Source organism: Myotis daubentonii, chromosome 5 (assembly GCF_963259705.1).
Source record: "Myotis daubentonii chromosome 5, mMyoDau2.1, whole genome shotgun sequence".
In the NCBI taxonomy this organism is placed as follows: Eukaryota; Metazoa; Chordata; class Mammalia; order Chiroptera; family Vespertilionidae; genus Myotis; species Myotis daubentonii.
The window spans coordinates 98,933,860-98,954,603 of record NC_081844.1 but is presented as its reverse complement, the minus strand read 5'-3'; the positions used below and the strand labels follow the sequence as shown (position 1 = coordinate 98,954,603).

Sequence of the window (20,744 nt, the reverse complement as noted above, 5' to 3'; positions counted from 1 at the left end):
AAATAGTAAACCCCATTAGACTGGGCAAATTTTTATATGCTTTAATATAAAATGTTAAAAATATGTATAATATAGAAGTTTCCTGAGTTTATACCATAAGAGTATGGCTTATGTTTTAGAAGAATATAGTACTTTGTGTAATATTCACCATCTAGAAGCTTCAGAATGTCAGCAAGGTTTACCTACTTGTGAATGAGATTCAGAAAAATATGCTACTGCCTGTCAAACATTACTTAGCATTTGAGAAGAAATTAGTACTAATCAACTGAATGCTAATCTAACTTTTGCTTTGGGATGAATTATAAAATTGCTTTAAGACTCAGTGGTCTATTTGATGTTAATTTGGATGATTTAGTTTTATGATAATATAAATACAAATCCCAGTGTCTCCGAATCAGCTGTCAGAATTCAACTGGGAATACTAATACTATATAATAAAGAGGTAATATGCAAATTAATCCTCACGCCCTCACAAGATGGCTGCCTACGACCATGCCGGCAGGGGGGTTAGTGAGGGACAACCAAACGACTGAACAGAAGGCTGCATGGGGCAACCAGGCCAGTGGGGGGGCCGTGCGGGTGACCAGGCCGAAGGGGTGGGGGGAGTTGGGGGTGAGCAGGCCGGCAAGGGTGACAGTAAGAGGCGACCAAGCTGGCGGGGAGGACAGTTAGGGGAGACTAGGCTCACGGGGGGGGGGAGGTGCATTTGGGGATGACCAGGCCGGTAAGGGGGCAGTTGGGGGCAATTAGGTTGGCAGGAGGGGCAGTGAGGGGTGATTAGATTGGCAGGAGGGGGGAGCAGTTAGGGGTGACCAGTCCAACATTTGGGGGCAGTTGGGGATGACCAGGCCAGCAGAGGGGGCACTAAGGGACGACCAGGCAGGCAGGCAGGTGAGCGATTAGGAGCCAGCAATCCAGGATTGTGAGAGGGATGTTCGACTGCCGATTTAGGCCTGATCCCCGGGTTCGGACCTAAACCGGCAGTCGGACATCCCCTGAGGGGTCCTACATTGGAGAGGGTGCAGGCTGGGCTGAGGGGATTCCCCCCCTACCCTGCATGAATTTCGTGCACCGGGCCTCTAGCCTTATAATGTTGCAAGACAGAGCCAAAAGCCTCCTGGATCACCCTAGAAGGAAGGGATGGGTGTTTTAACTAAAGCATTTTAAAGAGAGTATTATTTTTACAGAACTGACAGATAAAGCGTAGGCCACAGGAGATTATTTTTTGCATTAGGATTTACAGAACTAAAATTTAAGGGCACATAGGTTATATGTGGTATATGGCAGATGCAGGCAGTGACATTGGATTTCATTTTCATCTGCGAAGAAAGGGTAAGTTTTGGCTTTGATGTTTAAAGAAGCCCTCTTTACTAATGACATCTCTTAGTGCTTATAGCTTTTTAGCTTCATGTAAGGTCAAAACCTCTGTGAATTAGCATAGGATTGCTGAATCAACTCTAGAAAAAAACAGAACTTTCTCATTTGAAATGTTTTATCTTTAGTAGAATGCTTAAATGTCTATTCATAAAAAACAAACAAACACCATGTAAGCGTTAATACTTAAATTCAGCCGTTGCATGCAGTGAATTTCCATTCCAAAAACATTATACCTTGAAGGAAAACATCCGAAGAAGCTTTGGGTTTGTAGACAGAAAAGAGAATGCATTTCATTTCATTAAGAGAAGAGGAAGAAAAAGAAAAGAAAAAAGAGACAAAATAAGATAAATTAAAAATGCATTTTGAAAACATAGTAGGTGAAATAAACTAAAATTATAAACACAGAAGGACAAATTTGAACATGGAACAAAGTATATGCCTAATGTTGAAAAAGAGAATTTGGTGACTGCTAGTGAAATCTTCCATATATTAACCCACAATTATCTAACTACAAAAGCTAGGGTTGTTCATTTGTGAGGAATCTTTCTATTATTTTATTTTCTAATTATCACTAAGAAGGTCTTAGTAAGTGAATCCCAACATAATGAATCAAAGCACATATTAAATGGGCAAATTAAATTCAGCCTCTCTTTCACTCCTTAGGTTCTTGCCTGTTCTGATAAAGCATCTAATTGACTTAAAAGGGGGAAATGCATGAAATTCTCAGGTAACTTCATTTTCTCAGTTTCTTTCATCTTCTTTATCTTCTGCCTTGTTTTCTTCTGTCATCTTCATGACCCTGGATTAAGGAATCAACATGTTTCTATTTCTGAAACAAAATGCACTCTGCAATGACCTACCTGTTAGAGAGGAGCAAAGGGCTTTTTCCCAAGGACTCAGAAAAAGAGAGAGAGGGAAGGAGGAAGGGAAGGAAGGAGAGAGAGAGAGAGAGAGAGAGAGAGAGAGAGAGAGAGAGAGAGAGAGAGAAAGAAAGAAAGAAAGAGAGAGAACTCTTCAGATTTCTTTGAAAGCCAGTCTTGTGCCTTGTAATTGCTGGCAGGTAATAATGCTAAGTATCAGTAAAACCATCTTCTTGCAGGGGGAGGGGAGGGATGAGATGGAAAGTGAAGGAGAGGGAGAAAACAAAAGCACAATTAGGAAATGAAAATAAGGAGAAAGAAGATGTGAAGGCAAAGAGAGGCAGAACAGACAGGGAAGAGAAGGACTGCATAAAACATAATGAGTATTTGGGTAATTAGAGATAAGCATTTATTTTTTTATTAATCATAAAAAAATGATGCTTCTTTCTGTACCTGTTATAAATTCTTACATTCAAATAAACATTTACCATGTAGAGAATCTCGCTGGTGTTCTTGGAGATGCATCCAGATACAACCTAGAACCAGCCAGACTTCCTCACTATAGTTTAGTCTCCCAAGGTCCACGGGTCAGACAGCTAGCCACTATCCTATCTCTCAAGCCCTTTAGAACAGAAGATCAGGAAAGGCTATTCAATGGGGTGAATTCCTGGGCCCCTGCCTTGGAAGGGAATGGACTTCAACTTCCATGGGGCCTCCTATGAGCCAGACATTGTGTTTAGGTGGGTAAATGGGTAGCTCTATGCTCTCTTCAACATTAATAATAAAAGACAATTGCTTTTGGCATTCAAGATCGTGCGTCATCATCTCTATTTAAAGTTTGGTGGCAAGGTGAAGTCATTCTCTCTGTTTCCAAATCACTGAAATCAATCCAGGTTAGTACTTATATAATTATCCACATCAACCATCATTGTCAACTAGTAAATGATAAGAACTTTAATGTGTAAGGTACTATGTAATGCTTTTTACCTCTGTTACCACATTTATTTCTCACAGCAGCCCTATAACATATTTTATAATATTCTGTTATATATGACAATATAAAAACATAGGAAGGCTAAATAACTTGTCCAAACAATAGATGAGACATTTCTTTTAAAATAAGAAGGTACACAGAGTATGAAACCAATAGAAGTCCTCTGGTGGCAACACACACACACACACAGACATTAGTTGCAAAAGTGTAGACTCCAATTTGAAATTTAAATTTAAAGGTTCTTATGACTTCTTGGTAGAAAGCTTTGGAGAGAAAATTTTAATTTAAAATATTAGTAATTTGAAAATATTATAGTAAGGGGCAGAAAGATGAAAATCAATGAAAGCTGGAATAATAGCAATGAGAGAGATGCATCTCTCAGCAATGGTTATAGTCCCCATGAAATGAAGAGAGCAAGAGTCTGCCTTAGTGAATCAGGTCTCTCTTAACTAATAACCATAATTAATCCTTATGTCCCGGTCAAAGTCACACATTCAGTTGTCACCTTGGAGCCCAAAGTGTTGAGGCATAACCTGCAGATAGACTAAATGAGACAAAACCAAAACCAAACCAGGTGGTCTTTCTGCATAAAAATTTCAGTGGTCCCAGCGGGAAATGATACATACAGGGTTTTTCTTCTTTTTGTCTTTGTCCTTGCTTGGTTTCCGATTGCTGACAAAATAATGTAGGGTGCCATACTCCACCAAAGCAGAGAAGACAAATATGAAGCAGACAGATACAAAGAGATCCATTGCTGTGACATAGGAGACCTTGGGCAGTGACTTCCGGGCGATGGTGCTGAGGGTTGTCATTGTCAGGACAGTTGTGATACCTGAAGAGAAGCACAGTAGAAAAGGTCATGTGACCACATCAGCGAGTTGGGTGACTCAGCCACGATGGAAGCTAAACCTGTTTTGTGGCTTCTAATAAGCAACCTCAGTAATGGGAAAGAAAGTACAATTAGAATCATAGACTATGTCCCCAAATATTGGTTGTCTCTTAAATGCCCTTTAACCTCGCAGCATCCCTGCTTCCTTAGCTCTAAAAAATGTGATAATTTTGTAATCATTACAATGACTTTTACATGCTTTAGTTGTGAAGAGTAGAACAGGCACAGGGACCGTATTGAATATGCCTGATTTGTCCTCAATGATCAACTTGTAGTCAATGACCTGCTTTTTGCTCAGGGGTCTCTCCCTCATTCCTTAGCTCACTCACCTTGCTCCCTTCTCCCACCATGGTCTTTTGCTGGTGAGCACTCATTTAATGAGTGGTTAAATGAGCTAACAGAGTGGCCATAAGAGGGATTTTAATCACCAGAAGTGTGGACTTCAGGAGAGGAAATTGATTTGAAATCTTTTCCTTGAAATATTTATGGGATGGATAGATTGGAATGCAACAATCTATTTGTTCCATCCTATATAATAAAAGGGTAATATGCAAATAGATCAGTGATGGCGAACCTATGACATGTGTGTCAGAGGTGACATGCGAACTCATTTTTTTGGTTGATTTTTCTTTGTTAAATGGCATTTAAATATATAAAATAAACATAAAAAATATAAGTATTTGTTTTACTATGGTTGCAAATATCAAAAAATTTCTATATCTGACACGGCACCAGAGTTAAGTTAGGGTTTTTCAAAATGCTGACACACCGAGCTCAAAAGGTTCACCATCACTGAAATAGACCAAACTGCAAAACAACTGAACAACCAATCAAAGTGTAATATGCTAATGATATGCTAAGACTGCTCAACCACTCCCTATGACATGCGCTGACCACCAGGGGGCAGATGCTCTGACCAGTAGGTTAGCTTGCTGCTGGGGTCCGGCTGATAGGGACTGAGCAAGATGGACCAGACATGTCCTGAAGCCCTCCTGTGGTCCCTCCCTGGCCTTATCATGCACCAGTGGGGTCCCTCAGCCTGGCCTGCACCCTCTCGCAATACGGGACTGCTCAGGGGATGTCGGAGAGCCAGTTTCAGCCTAATCCAGCAGGCCACTCCCCTTGGGAGGGCACCAGAAACAGCGCAAGCCTCTCCTGGTCAGGACTGATTGTGTACAAGCCAGTAGCAGGCACAGTGGGACCAGGATGAGCGGGAGCAACAGGTAGGAGCTGCAGGCGGCGTTGGACTGCAGGTTTCGGCCAGATCCCTGCAGGCCACCCAGAGGGACCCCACCCATGCATGAATTCATGCACCGGGCCTCTAGTTTATTCATAAATATACATACATTACTCAAATAGTCATGCTATGTGCCACACACTATACTGGGAATAAAAGATATTTGTATGCTGATGTGAGAGACAGACATAGTATGTTATACAACACATTCTACTCACAGTGACAGTTAATCATCCTAAAGTAATAGGCTCACACTATTTTGGGTTTGTTTTAGCATGTAGCATTAGACACTGTATTGTTGAATAGTACTTATAACAAAAGTACCACATATAACGGGAAAAATCAAAATAACTTTATTTTGAAACAGTTGGGAGACTAAATAAGATTTGGCCGAGCACAAATATGCAAATGATATATTTTTAAAAAATGTCCCCAGTAATCACTCTGCCCTCAGGTTTAGTAGCCTGGGACAGATCATTTCTTCAGAAAATGACCACAATTGCCAACATTCCTAGGTCTTACTATGGTTTGTATTCTTTGCATGGAATAACTTATTTAACCTAATAAAACCCCATAAGTTAGGTAAAGGAAATGATACATGTTTTATATGTGAGGAAACTGTAATGAATAGAGATTAAAGGATATTTCCAAGTCCATACTATAATTGTGAGTTGCAATTCAGATTGGTTAGATTTCAAAGCCCCAGCTCTTAACTATTGCATGATACTGCCTCCCTAGAAAAGACTGAGAAAGAGATGTGGTTCTAATTTTCTCATAGCTGATGAAAGGGATTATGGTTTAATAATTCATCTTTCAATAGCTTTATTCTTAGTTAAGTCTTTAGGGAATTTTATGTAGTATAAAATTTTTATTCATGGACCTAGACTCCAATGTCCCTGTGATTCTGTGGCTTTCTTATAATCTCTGTGCACCTTCTTCCTCATGTGAGAAAAAAATATGTGAAAACCTGAGACAAATATCACCATTATACAATAGATTGAGCAACTGTAAATAATCTTGAAAGTGGGGAGATGGATTCTCAAAATTTCACAGGTAATTGTGTCCTCCCAAAAATAATCTTCCTAGTGGCTCATAAGTAGCCAATTAACATGTATGTATGTCCTCTAATGTCATCATAATTATGCATGTTGGAATTAATTAACAGCCTATGGTGTTCTGGTAAAGGTGTAACAAATTACTCTAGAAAAAATGAATGCCTTGATTTTTAGTGTTTGCCTATTTTGATGGTATTATTACTTTCACCTTGGCTGATGTCAAGCTGCCAATGTGACATCACTAGACACACTATTGGGAAAGGACAAATGATCAGCTCTCATGAGCTGGTGTGAGTAGCTCCAGCATACAGAACTGCCCAGAGACCAACACAAAAAGTCTGTTGAAATTAGAAGGGGTTTTTTTTTTTAAGCTAACTTAAATTTATTAAGATAATTTACTGGGGAAAAAAAAGCATATTAAGTTTGTTAAGAAAAACAGAATTAGGAAACTTTAAACATTGTTTTTCCTTTTTAATGTACTAGTTTTCTTTAAAATGAAACAAAGAGCATTTCTATGTAATTGCCGAATGGATTAAAAGCAAATCAATTTGGAAAGGGGAATAAAGATTACTCGTTTGGGGTACTGCTTACCTTGGATAAGTGCTATAACACCAAGAACTGTGTCTTACCTAGAGAAGTTCTGGCTGGCACAGCATCCTTATTGATCCAGAAAGACACCCAGGATAGAACAACAATGAGTGTGCAGGGAATGTAGGTCTGGATGGTGAAATATCCCATTCTTCTGCTCAGGTCAAAGTAGACACACATGACCACATAATCTCCTGGGAACAGACCACAGATAGCACCATGCAACCCCTTATCAAAAACTGAAAAGCATTTAAAAATGAGCATATATTAAAATCTCTCACATTTAAAATGAGAGTTCTGTACAAGGGTATGTTGAAAACCATCTTCTACCAATTTAGGTTAAAATTTAAAAAAAAAAAAAAAGCAAAAGCAAAATCCAAATGAAACTGAAGTCTGATCCTTCTAGAAGCAATGTGACTACTAAAAAGAAGGAAGCATTTTTGAGCATATTCATCATATTTTCTTCTTTCAGGTGATTTTTGATGGTGCCTTTTCTGCCTACTTAACACACACAATATACATAGTTTTTGTTTGTTTGTTTGTTTGTTTGTATGTTTGTTTGGTGGGGAGAGATGGAACAGAGCTTTTATACTGTGTCTCATTGCCTAAAATGAATCCTAAGATTTGTAACAATTTTCTCTTGTTCTCAGGACCTATTTTCATACAACCAGAGGGTAATATGCTGGTGCTTAAAACTAGTAAATTACTAGTTTACAATGAAATTCCTATGCTGAGACATTTTTTCTCATATTTTCATTGAATAATATGGTTTTGCTTCATAGCAGTTACTTCAATTGGCAATTTCTCATTTATTTGAGTGGTTGTTTTTGTAATGCTTGTCTCCACTATTAGACTTTATCTGCATGAGTCCAAAAAGTGCCTATTTTAGCCCATCATTACACTACTAGTAATTAGCATCCTGTTTAATTCTAAATAGGTATTCCATAACATTTGTTGAATAAACGATCAAATAATTGAACACACTTAAAAATGTAAGCATAAAGCAAAAAACAAAATATCAAGAAGCTGTATTTTTGAACATTTGGTTTAAAAAAAGGAGTTTATGTAAATAATCCAGAATAGAGTCATAAAGGAATCAAGGAATAACCATATAGCTATACATGAGAACAATTTAATGGACACAATTTCAGGTCTCTGATTTTTTACAATCAAGAGTCATGCATTGCTTTTAAATGTCCATGCCCTTCATTTTGCATGGTTCAAATGAAATTTTAGGGAATTTTGATTTTTAAGTTTAGAAAATGTACTATGGGGATATATCCCAGTTATCACAGATTTATGTTTTCTTTATATTCTTAGAGAACATCAGTTTTAAAGAATATATCTGCTCTTGCAATGGGAGATGAACACATAAGAGACTGATTTTCAAATATTGCTTCTTTTCTCTTTACCAAATTGTAATTTGTCCTAAAATGCAGGGAGAATGAAATCCAAATTATGTGTTTCATTTTAATTATTTGGCTTCATGCCCACGTTTCCCTACTGACTTAGCTGATTTAGATCTGACTTGAAAATAAGGTACTGTAGAAGCCTCATGCAGACAAGACTGATTTAGCAGGATGAGATATTACTGCTCAGCCCAGTTCCTCCTCCCACTCTCAAACTTAAAGCCACACCCTTCCAAGCTGCTGAGACAGAAAGCCCTCATTGGCTCCTTGTCAAGGAAGTAAAGACTCTCCCTTTCGAAGTGGAGTTATGAGTAGCTGCTAACCCTGCCTTTGGTGGATTAATGTACTATTACTTGTCTGAGTCAGGCGTGGTGAAGGCAGTGACAATGACCTGGACACTGGGGAATTTGGCTCCCATTGGAACATCAGTTTCCTCTCATAGATCAATAAGTAGCAATTATTTAGTGATTACCTCTTCAAATTTGAAAGTACAAATTTATTTATTTTATCATTCTTTTAAAATCCTCACCTGAGGATATTTTTCCATTAATTTTTTTTTTTTTTTTTTTTTTTTTTTTTTTAGAGAGCTTGGAAGTGGGGGGGGGCGGAGGAGAGATAGAGAGAGAAACATGGATGTGAGAGAGACACATCGATTGGCTGCATGTACCCCAATCTGGGCCAGAGATCAAGCCTGCAACCAAGGAATGTGCCCTTTACTGGAATTGAACCTGACAACTTCAGCCCACAGGCTGAAGCTCTATCCATTGAGCCAAACCAGCTAGGGCAAAGGGGCAAAGGTACAAATTTCTTATTTAGAATATAATATACACAGGCTATGCTTGAGGATTAAAGACTTTTAATTTGAGATGATCCCTACTAATGGCTATCTTTTCCCCACTCTGTTTCTTTTATCTGAATACCAGAGGCAAATGCAAGATGGAAAAAAAAATAGGTTTCTTTTAAAATAATAATATTCAGGAGATACTTTTTCTCCCTTTGAGAAAGAGTATTTTCCAAGTCCTTGAGAGTTTTTTCTGCATATTTTAAATGTGTTAAATGACACTTTACAAGTTATACTATTTTAAATAAATCTGGACAATTTTAGTAACTTCTTTTTACTCCTTATCATGAAAGAGAATCTACACTTTGGCATTAATGTTCTGACTCTCTGAAAGGTGAACTTTAATTTTTCCTCAAATAACAAGATAATTATCTCAATTCAATTCTCCTCTTCCCTTTAGGCCAGCTTCTAAACTTCCATAGCTTTTTAATCCATCGATTTCTATTTTAAGATAATAGTTTCTGAGCATCTTTCATCTTTACCAGCAAATCCAAAGCTTTTTTTTACCACTAGAGTACAGATTCAAATTTGGGAACGGGCCATTTAAAAAGAAAGCAGCTTCCCAGTGATAGCCAGATGCCTGGCTCTAAGGCCTTATCACTTTTTGTATTTTAAAAAACTCTTGGGCCCAGGAGCCTATGAAATCAAATCCCCTGAGGGTGCCGCATTAGTGATTCACCAAGTCAAAGGGTTCAGTGTCAACCCAGTAGAAGGTGATAGTTTCAGCCACTACAAATTTATTCTTTCTATTGAATTATTCTAACATAAATATTTAAAGTCATAGCATATTATAAATTAGTGTGTTCCCTGCTTTTGTCCCAAGTTAGGTCATAATGTGCAAGCTATGATTGAGGAGAGAAGCCGTAGAATTTGAAAAACATCCATTAATGTCTATTCTTTATTTTTTGTAAGCTTCTTATATCTAGTCTCTGGAAGAGACTGTCAACATCAGTGAACAGTGAACTCCAGTTATTATTTCTTTGGAGTGAAATAAACCATATGAAAGTTTTAAAATTCAGATTTACTAGAGCATTTAGGCTCTATTTCATACATGAAACTATCTCTTAAAAACTTGAAGATTCCGCCCTAGCCTGTTTGGCTCAGAGCATTGTCCTGCGAACTGAAAGGTCCCAAGTTTGATTCCAGTCAAGGGCACATGCCTGGGTTGTGGGCTTGATCCCCAGTGGGGGACTTGCAGGAGGCAGCCGATCCATGATTCTCTCTCATGGATGTTTCTATCTCTCTCTCCCTCCCTCTTCTTCCTCTCTGAAATCAAGAAAAATATATTTTAAAAAAACTTGAAGATTCCATGATAAAGAAATATGCCCCTCCATTGAACATCTAAAATCAGAAAAAACTAAATACTTTCTCATTACCAGTAATGTAGCCCTACTATGTGCAGACACTGGGCTGAATGATGTGCATATATTATCTCTAAACATCCTAATCACTTTGTCAAGATAATAATAAAGACTTTATTTTGTTACTCTCTCATGATTCTTCCTCCGATTAACTATAGTGAATAGAGTATATTTTATTCCACCAGGTTAACTTTGAAGACATAATTACTCTTGTACTCTTTTTTACATTCCTTTCTCTAGTCTCATCTTTATTTAAGTCAACAAATATTTTTAATCTCTGCTATACCTAGAACACTTATTTAGGTAATGTGGAGGTTAGCACCAAAGGAATTATACAACTAATTATAAATTAAATGTATTAAATGGGAACAAAAGTATTTTCTATCTGACTACAACTTAGATAGAGAGCTATGCTGAGACAATGCATTATATCTTCCTTTAGTCTTTTTTGTTAAACTCTTGAATCTGAGGCATAATTCCTTGAGGTTCATTTGACCATTAGCAAGTAGAATGGTTGGTTGCATTTTCATTTGGGGAAATTACTTTCTGAAATTAGATCTATACCGTACCTAACACACAAAAATAAATTTAAAATGGATGGACCAAAGACCCAAATTTAACTGTGAATATAAATAATGCACATGAAAATTAAAAATTTTTATTGCATGCTTCTATATTTCTTTCTGTCTTTATCTGCCCTGGAATCATATCTCACCTAGATCCATAACTCATCTCATTCCTTTTCCTCATTCCAACCTTCCAAACACTTCCCTACAACCAACAGACATACATACTCTTTATTGTGACCAGACCTGTGCTAAGATTAAATAAAAGTTAAAACTTTATTTCCTCAGTCGATCAAGCTACATTTTATGTGCTCCATAGTTACACGTTTCTAGTGACTACTGTATTGTGGTATGACAGATTATAGAAAAGTTATTTCATTGTGGATAGCTCCATTGGACAGTGCTGATCTAAATTAATCTTTCTGGAATGAATTTCTGCTCATTCCCTTCAAGTTCCTGAGTATAGAATCCACACTGCTTAGCATATGATTCTAGTCCATTTTGCCTTGGACCATACTGCACCATCCCAGCTGTGTCTCACATCACTTATGACCTTTCCATTTTATGACCATCCAACCAGATTTACTTCCTGCTGTCCCAAGGGGACCTGCTCATTCCTTTGTCCATCATGGTACCTTGAATTTCTACTCTACTCTGTGCTTCTCTAATCATGTCATACACATATGCACACCTTTAAACCATCCCATAATTGCCAGTTGATGTCAGTACACACTAAAATTCTTTAACTTGTCCTGTAACTCTCTGTATGGTCGTTTCCCTGACCACATCTCCAGCCTAATCTTAAATAGTATTTCTTCAGACTCCATCTGGAGTCTCCTATTTCCTCCAGTGCCCCCTGCTGCCTCTTGCTTTAGAGTCTTTTCACAGGATGATTCCCTTGGTGCAAACTCTAATACCTCCATCTTAACTGACTCTATTCTTTCTCAGATGTCAATTTATCTCAACATTATCAATCCTTATTAGATCAGCTGTCCTTAGTAAGATCTCATAGCACCATCTATGACCACAGTAGAGCTGATTGTACCTGAAGGTATATGACTGGTGTGCATGTTGGAATATGCTCTAGTTTGTAATTAGCCCATGAGCTCCATGAGCAAAGTAGCTGTATCTACTTTGCTCACTGATTTTACTCTCAGCATCTAGTACAGTGCCTGATATATAGAAGGAATTCAACAACTATTTATTGAACTAAAGGACCGGTACACGAATTCATGCACAGGTGGGGTCCCTCAGCCTGGCTGACAATCAGGGCTGATTTGGGCCATCTCGCCCAGTCCTGATCCGGGCCGATCTGAGCTGGCCAGCTGTGGGAGGGACCATGGGAGGTTGGCTGTGGGAGCACACTGACCACTAGGGGGCAGCTCCTGCATTGAGCGTCTGCCCCCTAGTGGTCAGTGCGCATCATAGTGACCAGTTGACCCGTCGCTTGGTCACTTAGGCTTTTATATAGAGAGATGAATAAATTTAGCTAAAAAGGCCTTGAAGAAAATTCTGGTTAAATTATACACCAAAAGCATTTAAAATCAAGGCAGAGATCAACATGGACTTTTAAAATATTAAACTTTTACTTTAGAAATTATTGCTTCTGGAAATAACTTTACTGGATACTTTGCTGAAGCCTGCAGATGTACATATAAGGTCAGAGAGAGCTGTTAGCAATATTAACTGCTTGCCTAGGAGAAAAGAGGGAAAGGAAATTAGCTACATTAGAGTGGCTACATTATGCTTATTAAAGAATCGATTGGTGATTTCAGCTTCTCAGCCAGATCCAATTAGTGCCAGACGAGAACAAAGGGCTTGGCTGCTGAAACAGAACCATCAGTCTGCCACATCAAGCCTAATAGGTACGTTTCCATCACAGAACGGCACCATTTTTATTTCATCTGTTGCTTGTTTAAGTTCCTATGTGAAAAAAAAGAACAAAATAACAATTGGGGAAATACAATGAAAAATGAAAGTATAATATATCATATTTTCCAGGCTAAATCTATCCCCAGTGAGGAAAGAGAGCATAGGATGGTGGTGAAAAGCAGGGACCACTTCAGGTTAGAGGCAGAGCTGGATGGAGTCCAGATTTCTTTCAAGGCTGACTTATAAGGGGTTGATCTGTCAGGAAAAGGGGATCAAAGAAGCAGGAAAGGTCAGTGGGGAAAAGCTAAGCATGATTTATTTCAGCCTATGCAGGAGGGCTTCCAGGAGGTTCTGGAACAAACTGCACCACGGAGTTAGTCCCGCCTTGAGGCAGGAGAAGCAGTCATTAGTACTCTCCAGGCTGGGGGAGATGGTTCTGTGGTGACCAGAGGCAACTCTTCAGAGAAGGGGTCAGTAGCAGGCTGGTAGAAGCCAACCTCTGCAGCTCCCAGGGTTAAAAAAAATCCTGGCCCTTTACTACCTGGTTGTGTGACTTGGGGTAAGTTCCTTAATATTCTGTGTCTCAACTTCTTTGCTAGAACTCAGGGTTATTGGTGAACATAAGAAGAGTTAATACTCTTAGTATAATTCCTTAGTGTAATTCCTGACTCAGAGTAAAAGGTCCATGCATGTCAGTTACTACAAACTAGTGTAATGTTATATAAAGGAAGCCATTGAAATTCATGGAAGACAATGCATGTTTTATCTTCGGAGATGAAACTGTCAGACCCAAGAATCCTGCTGCCCAAACCAGTACTGCTTCTGGAGTCAACAGCCTGTTCATTCTGATCCAGTGATCAGGATCATAGATGTAAAGCCCCAGCCACACAGAGAAAAATTCCTTTCATTTCTTCTTGAACCTTATGTAACAAATGTCGTGCTTTTAGGAGGATGAAAACTCATTTGTCTGGAATACCAGACTGTCTGACTCAACAAACCATACTAGAGATTTTCTCTCAGAGAATAGCTTCAGACGAAGGGAAGCTCAATATTTACAGCCTCCAGAGATTAGTGGTTTTCTCTAAGTTCACACAGTGAACCTATTGGCTAATATCTCAGTTCTCTACGCTTTTGCTAGAGACGTTTATTAGTGTAATAGCTTCTCTTCCCTGCCCTCTGAAAAAGCCATCAGATTCTTAGCTCAGTGTGGCCTTTTGTAATACAATTCATTATTGTGAGCCCATCATAAAATTCCAACAATACAGCGAATAAACTCACCTTGGGATTTATAGTAATAAAACAACTTTGGCTCAGAAGTCTAAAGTTGAAGCTACAAATGAATGCATTTGCCACTTTGATCCATCCAAAGGGAACGCTATTTCCCAGCATAATTAAGTCTGACTCCTACAAACATGTGACTAGATACGAAAACATGTTTTTACGTAAGGGCAGAGTCGTTCATGGTTGCAGGAAATATACAGGATTCAGACCTGGGATTCAAATACTAGTGACATTATCAAGGTGCAAAGACTTGGGTAAGTTATATTCTTCCAGTAAATAGGGATATCATACCTATTGCTGAGGTTGTGAAAACCACATTTGCTAATGGTTGGGAAAGTATTTTGTAATCTTTCAGAGACAATGTATAGATGAGGTGGTACTTGTAGCTTCCTAAGGACAGTTATTTGTAAAAGTGCTTCCATGACATTAGTAGGTAAGCTGCCTGTTGAGTGTTTTTTTGTTGTTGTTTTTTTATTTGTTTGTTTGTTTTTAGCCCTTGTTAAAAGGCTGCCGGGAACGGTCAAGAATAACAGTAAAGCAGCCAAATTTGTTCTTGTTTATATGAACATCAATGTATCCATGAACACCATTAATACCATCATTTAAATATGATTCGTAGGCTGGGTCACAAAAACTATGTACTCTTTTCTGTTCAACTTGGACTCTGAAGCGTAGAAGAATTACATATGAACATGGTAGTAAAAGGCAACAAAATGTCCTTTTATGTGTGGTTAATCTCTGCTTAGAGTATTACTGTGACACCAGCGGATCTATTATACATTTGATAAGCTCTTCTGAGTCAAGGCCTGGGTTAATTTCTAAAAGCTAATCTAAAAGTTTGCCTCCCTCAGTCCTCTCTTTAGGAACTCAATAGATGCCAGCGAGCTATTTTTAGCAAGTATGTCGGTCTTGCACACTCACCTGTCCTTTGTATTATTAATACCAAAGATTAGATTTGGGTGATGAAGAGTAAGAATCACATCTGTGACAATAGACTTATCTTCCAAACCAATACTACTAGGAATGAAGATGGTATTTAAACTCCGTTTAATTTATGAATGTATCTTACAAATGGTTCCAAAAATAAGAAGACAAAAATAGAAATGTTGTGAATGATTGTAAGTCAAAACTCAGAAACCTCTTCTGGAGAAAGAAGCATATTAATAGAAATACTTTATTTTCTTCTTATTTTCACTCTTTCAATGGGCTTGGCATAGCTTTGTGTTTGAAGCAAGACCTGGTTAATCTAAGCCAGGCATTGACATTTTCTTAAAGAAAAGACTCCACAGAGCTTCAGAAACTTAATGTTATCAGAATACCATGCTTTCTAAAATGGCTTTGAAAGCAGCTGGAAAGAGAACGTTTAAATTCAGTCAACTGCAGGCAATGGTTGCAAAAGGTCAAATCACAAAATGTTCCCCGAGATGTGAAGTCACTGCTGGGGATACTCTGCAAAATTATAGGATTAAAAACATGACCTCACTGGCTCTTTGCTCTATGCCCAAGCACTCAATTTCAAAGTATTTTTTAAATATTTATTTTTTTATATATTTTTTCGTTGTTGTTTTTCCCTGTTGGAATTCCCTCACCCAGGAAGTCTTTCATTTTGTGATATTCAAGGTAATTTTTAAGATGTCTGTCAAAAATAACTACTATTGTAAAAATATATTTGTAAATCACATCATACTACATAAAGTTGGTTCTCAAAAGGCTCAACTTTTCTGAATGAAGAAGCTTTCCCCGTTGATGGGGAAAGGGCTAGGCTCAAGTCAGTAGACCTGGGTTCTGATCCCTGCCTGGCTATGATCTTGTGTGATCTTGAGTAAATCCCTTCTCCTTTCTGCTTCTCTGTATTTCTTTTTTAGAAAATATAACTAGTTCAATTAGATAATGGATCTTGAGGAAAGCAGACAACTACATCCATTTTCTGGTTACATTTGGGGTTCAAATCTCAAGGCTCTTTGAGTTTTCAATTTATATGTGAAAGAATGGATCCTAGCATTAGCCTGTTTGCCTCATGGTGTGTTGTGCCTCTTACATTTTATAAAGGTCAGTCTAGATCAGGAGTTGGTGTCCAGCACTCTGTCCACAGGGAAGATGAGGACAGGGTTTTATTTTTGAGTAAAATGGGTCTCTGGGAGCAACTTCTTTGAGTGAAGGGTCATGTGAACCAATGTATGTGGTATCTGCCTCACATCTGGCTTCTGCTATTGCCGGATTGATAGGAGATTATCAGAAACCCCTCCAAATCTCCTCCCCCCCCTTTTTCTTGAGTTGGCATTTACTTTATTTTCACAGATGGTAGTCCATCAAGAACAATGGTGTAACACTCTACTCGCCAAAACTGACTCATTATACAGGGAGTTTTCGGTGCTTCTATTATTGAATTAGAATTGGGATTTTGATTCTGGGTGTCAGAGCTGAAAGCTAATGTAGAGATCAGGCCAGTGTCTTTGCTTTACAGGTGAGAAAGGAGAGCTTTGAGGAGCACAGGAGCTTGCTGAAGGTCACTGTTCACCCACAGCACCTGCACCAGAAGCTGGGTCTCTCTGTTTCCCACTGAGTGCTTTCTTTCCATTAACACTATCATTTACATAACTACACTTTGAGCTGTAAGTTGAACTATGGTTTATGCATTAAATATTTAATTAGATTCTCTCTCCCCTTTCCCATGCTTGAGTCCCTGGATACACTCCAAAATTAAACAGCCCTTGCTACAAAGTAAACTGCTTTTATGATTTTCAAAGAATAAGATGGAAAAAATAATGATAATCCTTAATTGTAAAATCTGTACTATTTGCTAAAGAACTTTTGTCCTCTCAGCACCGAGGCAACTTCTCAGCCAGCTGGTCAGGAGATATTTCTCAAGGAAGATTTGATGTTGGTACTAATGAAACTGTAGCCTGCTCCAAATCTGTTTAAGTAGTGAGAAAATTAAGTTTTTTTCTTCCCCTTTCTAGTCTTCCTTAAAGGGGAAAAATATCTCACTCTCTTTTCAAGCAGTTTCCATAGGATGTGCACTTTGTAGAGTGTATTAAAGCTAATGTATAGGTCTTTCACCCCAACCAATTTCTTAACAACCTATTTGATTTGGTGGCATGGAACTACTAATGGGAAATATTTGTAAAAACCGGCTTGCAGGCTTTAGGACATTATGGAACTGAATGAGGCTGCTTTAGGTTAAATATTAGTATCTCCAACTTTTCAATGGAAGATACCCTTGGTGATGGTTTCAGGCTTGTGTTCTGAAAAAGGAGAAGATCCTCCTTTCCTTGTTTGCCATGTGTCAGCTTTGGTGAACAATCTGTAATATACCCCGATGACAAAGTCACCAAGCTCATGTGTAGCCTGTCTTTCTAGTGACGTAAACATTCCCCACAAACTCTTATTTCCCTCCTGTAGAGGGAAAGACAAGGGTAAATACAGAATAGACTATAAACAGACTGCTTTTGTTCCAATTCTAAAATCATTCCTTTAACCACTATCACTGAAGAGTAAACAAAGTATATGTTAATAAGAAAAGAGAAAGCATATAGTTTAAACAATGTAGAATTAGAGGGGATCTCCAAAATCACTTAACCCAGTTGTAACTAAAACTCCGAGTTAAAATTATACACTCAGGATCACACCCTTAATTGGTAGGAGACACAAAATATAAAATTCCAATAGCTTGGTCTTTTAAAAAAAATTTTGGAATTTGAGATTTTCTCATAGTGCTTTTCATTAAAAGCATGGCATGCCCCTGAAATAATAACACACTAACATAATCATAGAGATACGCAATGTGAGTTATCAACTTGTTCAATTCTTTCATCTTGGAAATGAGGAAACTGAGTCCAAAGAGAGGCTTCTCCCTCCCCACCGTTTCCCCGAGAGAACCGAGAGCTGTTTGTGTCCTTGTCAGGTGGCCATGTGTAATGTGGCAGAAGCGGGAGAGTCGAACAGAGAGAGGAGCTTGGCATCGGGGCAAATTGATGATCCACCTGCTGGGAACTGAGCTTGGAGCAACAGCGTCGGCCAGTGCCGAGGCTTCCTTCCTATGTGTCAGGAGAAGGGAAGCCAGGGCAGCTTCTAGCGTTGCTCTGTGAAGAGCTGTGGCATGTTGTGATGTAAAACAAACCCAGACAAGGACAGGGATGCCAACAAACAGGCTCGCCACGCGTACTCAGCTGCCCTCCGGGGAGGGACTGGCAGCGTCTCTGCCTCCTCTGCCGCTAGGAGTAGAAAGCATGCCGCTTGCGGAGTGGGGGTTGAATGACCCTGATGAAAATCTGAGCTGAAATCAATGCACCTCGTCCCGGGGTCTCAGCCAGGGAAGAGCACTTGGGATAGCTGCGCAGAGGAGCATCTTGGCTTGGCATGGAGCCACGTTCTTTAATCACCAGAAAGGAAGGGCGTTCAGGAAACGGGACCGGCAGTTCCAAGGAAATGAGGTTTTTCCCTTTTTCTGGTTAATCCTGTGGCTCTAAGCAAAAGCATAGTCAAGGCTGAATTTGTATCTCATGGTTCCCCTTTCTCTGCTCTCTTGCCTCTTGATGTGCTCTGTCCTAGGGGACCCACCATCTCCTTTCCTCCTCCTGCCTAACTTCACACATGGCCTCTTCTTGCCCAAGGCAATGCTCTGTGCTCAACTCGTGTTTATGCGATGCAAACCATGTAGGCTTGGCGAGCAAATCTGGGTGTGCACCCTGACTCTAGTTGTTACTAGCTGTATCACCTTAGGGAAGTGACTGAGCTCCTTGGAATACCAGTCTCCTCATATCTACACTCACTTCTCCTCTGCTTCACATTCCCTCCCTCTGGTTTGGCCTCCTTGGTGAATCACAGACTTCCAGGCAGAGCTGGCCTTCTTGCTGTTCCTTAGACAGTCCAGCCATCCTCTCGCCTTAGTAACTTTGAGGCAATCAGCAGATAGTATCTAGAACTCTGGGGATCCTAACTTTGCAGAATCTACAGCAGCGGTTCTCAACCTGTGGGTCGCCACCCCTTTGGGGGTGGAACGACCCTTTCACAGGGGTCGCCTAAGACCGTTGGAAAACACATATATATTTTCATATTGTTTTTGTGATTCATCACTATGCTTTAATTATGTTCAATTTGTAACAATGGAAATACATCCTGCATATCAGATATTTACATTATGATTCATAAGAGTAGCAAAATTACAGTTATGAAGTAGCAACGAAAATAATTTCAACATGAGGAATTGTATTAAAGGGTCCCAGCATTAGGAAGGTTGAGAACCACTGGTCTACAGGGTCCCAACAAACCTGATAGTGCAACTGTTCTGTGTTTGCACTGAGGGCTCTTCAGTGTCTGTGTCACCCACAATGTTGGTGGGAAATGGCTTGGTCACTAGAACCCAGATGCCCACTGATTATTTTATACCTTCATAAGAAAAATAAAAGAAAAGAAAATCTAAAATGATTTATAAAGCTTAACTCTAAGGCAGAAAGGATACATAAGACAGCAAGATAACATTGAATATCCAAAGGATTAAATAGAACTCCAACACCAAATATAGCTGGCCCAAAAATTCAACCGGAAGCAAATAGATACACATTTTAGGGATTAGAAGAAAAAAATATTAGAGGCAATAGGTTCTTGTAGTTGTTTCTCTACGAAAAAGTGCAAGTCTCTGACATCTCAGGATACAGAATATTTACTCCAAGGCTTATCTGCCATAGGCCAATTCCAGCATGTCATAATTTCAAGAGTTTCATCAAAAGGTTGATGAGACTTGGGGACTCAACAGGGTTGCGTCACACATGTAGTTACCTGTTGGGAATGGGTAAAGACATTTCCCCAAACCTGAATAGGATTCATTAAATTGATCGTGGCTGCCAGAAGGTTAAAGGGCATCTTAATCTACATGTTATTGCCTCCTACTGGCCAAACACCTGAACAGCCTAAGACCTTAGACTTAAGATCTTGGATCTTAGCTCCTTTAGCTAAGCTCCTCTCACCCCCAGTGCTTTTCAAAATTATATTTCATCTCCGGATTCTTTATTAGTCTCTGGAATCCTATTAAATCTATGCACAGCCCCTCCTCCAGATTCCTGAACCCTTCTTGATTCTGGGATAAGAACCCTGGCACTTATCTTTCCAGCTTTATTTATTCAAACTATTGAACACGATGAAGTATAGTAAAAAGAAAATTTAAAAAAAATAGCACAACCCAAGGTGAGGAACCTTGTCTCACACACAGTTTTTCATATGCTTAGGGGCAAATACACACTCATATTCCTCCATTGCAAAAGGAACAGACTGTTCCTAATTTCAAAACTGTACTTATATTTATGAAACGCCCTTTCTAGGTGACTTATAAGCTCTCCTGAGCCATTTTGCAGAGGAGTATTTCAGTTCTACTTCACTGCTACTGGGAATTTTTAAGAGGAGCCGGTGCGTTTTGGT

At 39.0% G+C, this 20,744-nt stretch overlaps 1 protein-coding gene across 2 annotated transcripts in view; it reads right to left on the bottom strand.

Moving 5' to 3' along the window:
- GABRG2 (gamma-aminobutyric acid type A receptor subunit gamma2) overlaps positions 1-20,744 on the bottom strand; it is an 89,686-nt gene that overhangs the window by 2,884 nt on the left and 66,058 nt on the right. Inside the window, exons 7-9 of one of the 2 annotated variants that reach the window (XM_059699120.1) lie at positions 7,042-7,194; positions 3,858-4,063; positions 1,611-1,634 (exon numbers count right to left, since the gene is read on the bottom strand). In XM_059699120.1, the coding sequence (XP_059555103.1) occupies positions 1,611-1,634; positions 3,858-4,063; positions 7,042-7,194 (383 nt within the window). The remainder of the gene's footprint in view (positions 1-1,610; positions 1,635-3,857; positions 4,064-7,041; positions 7,195-20,744) is intronic. The other variant, XM_059699122.1, reaches the window with a different exon arrangement.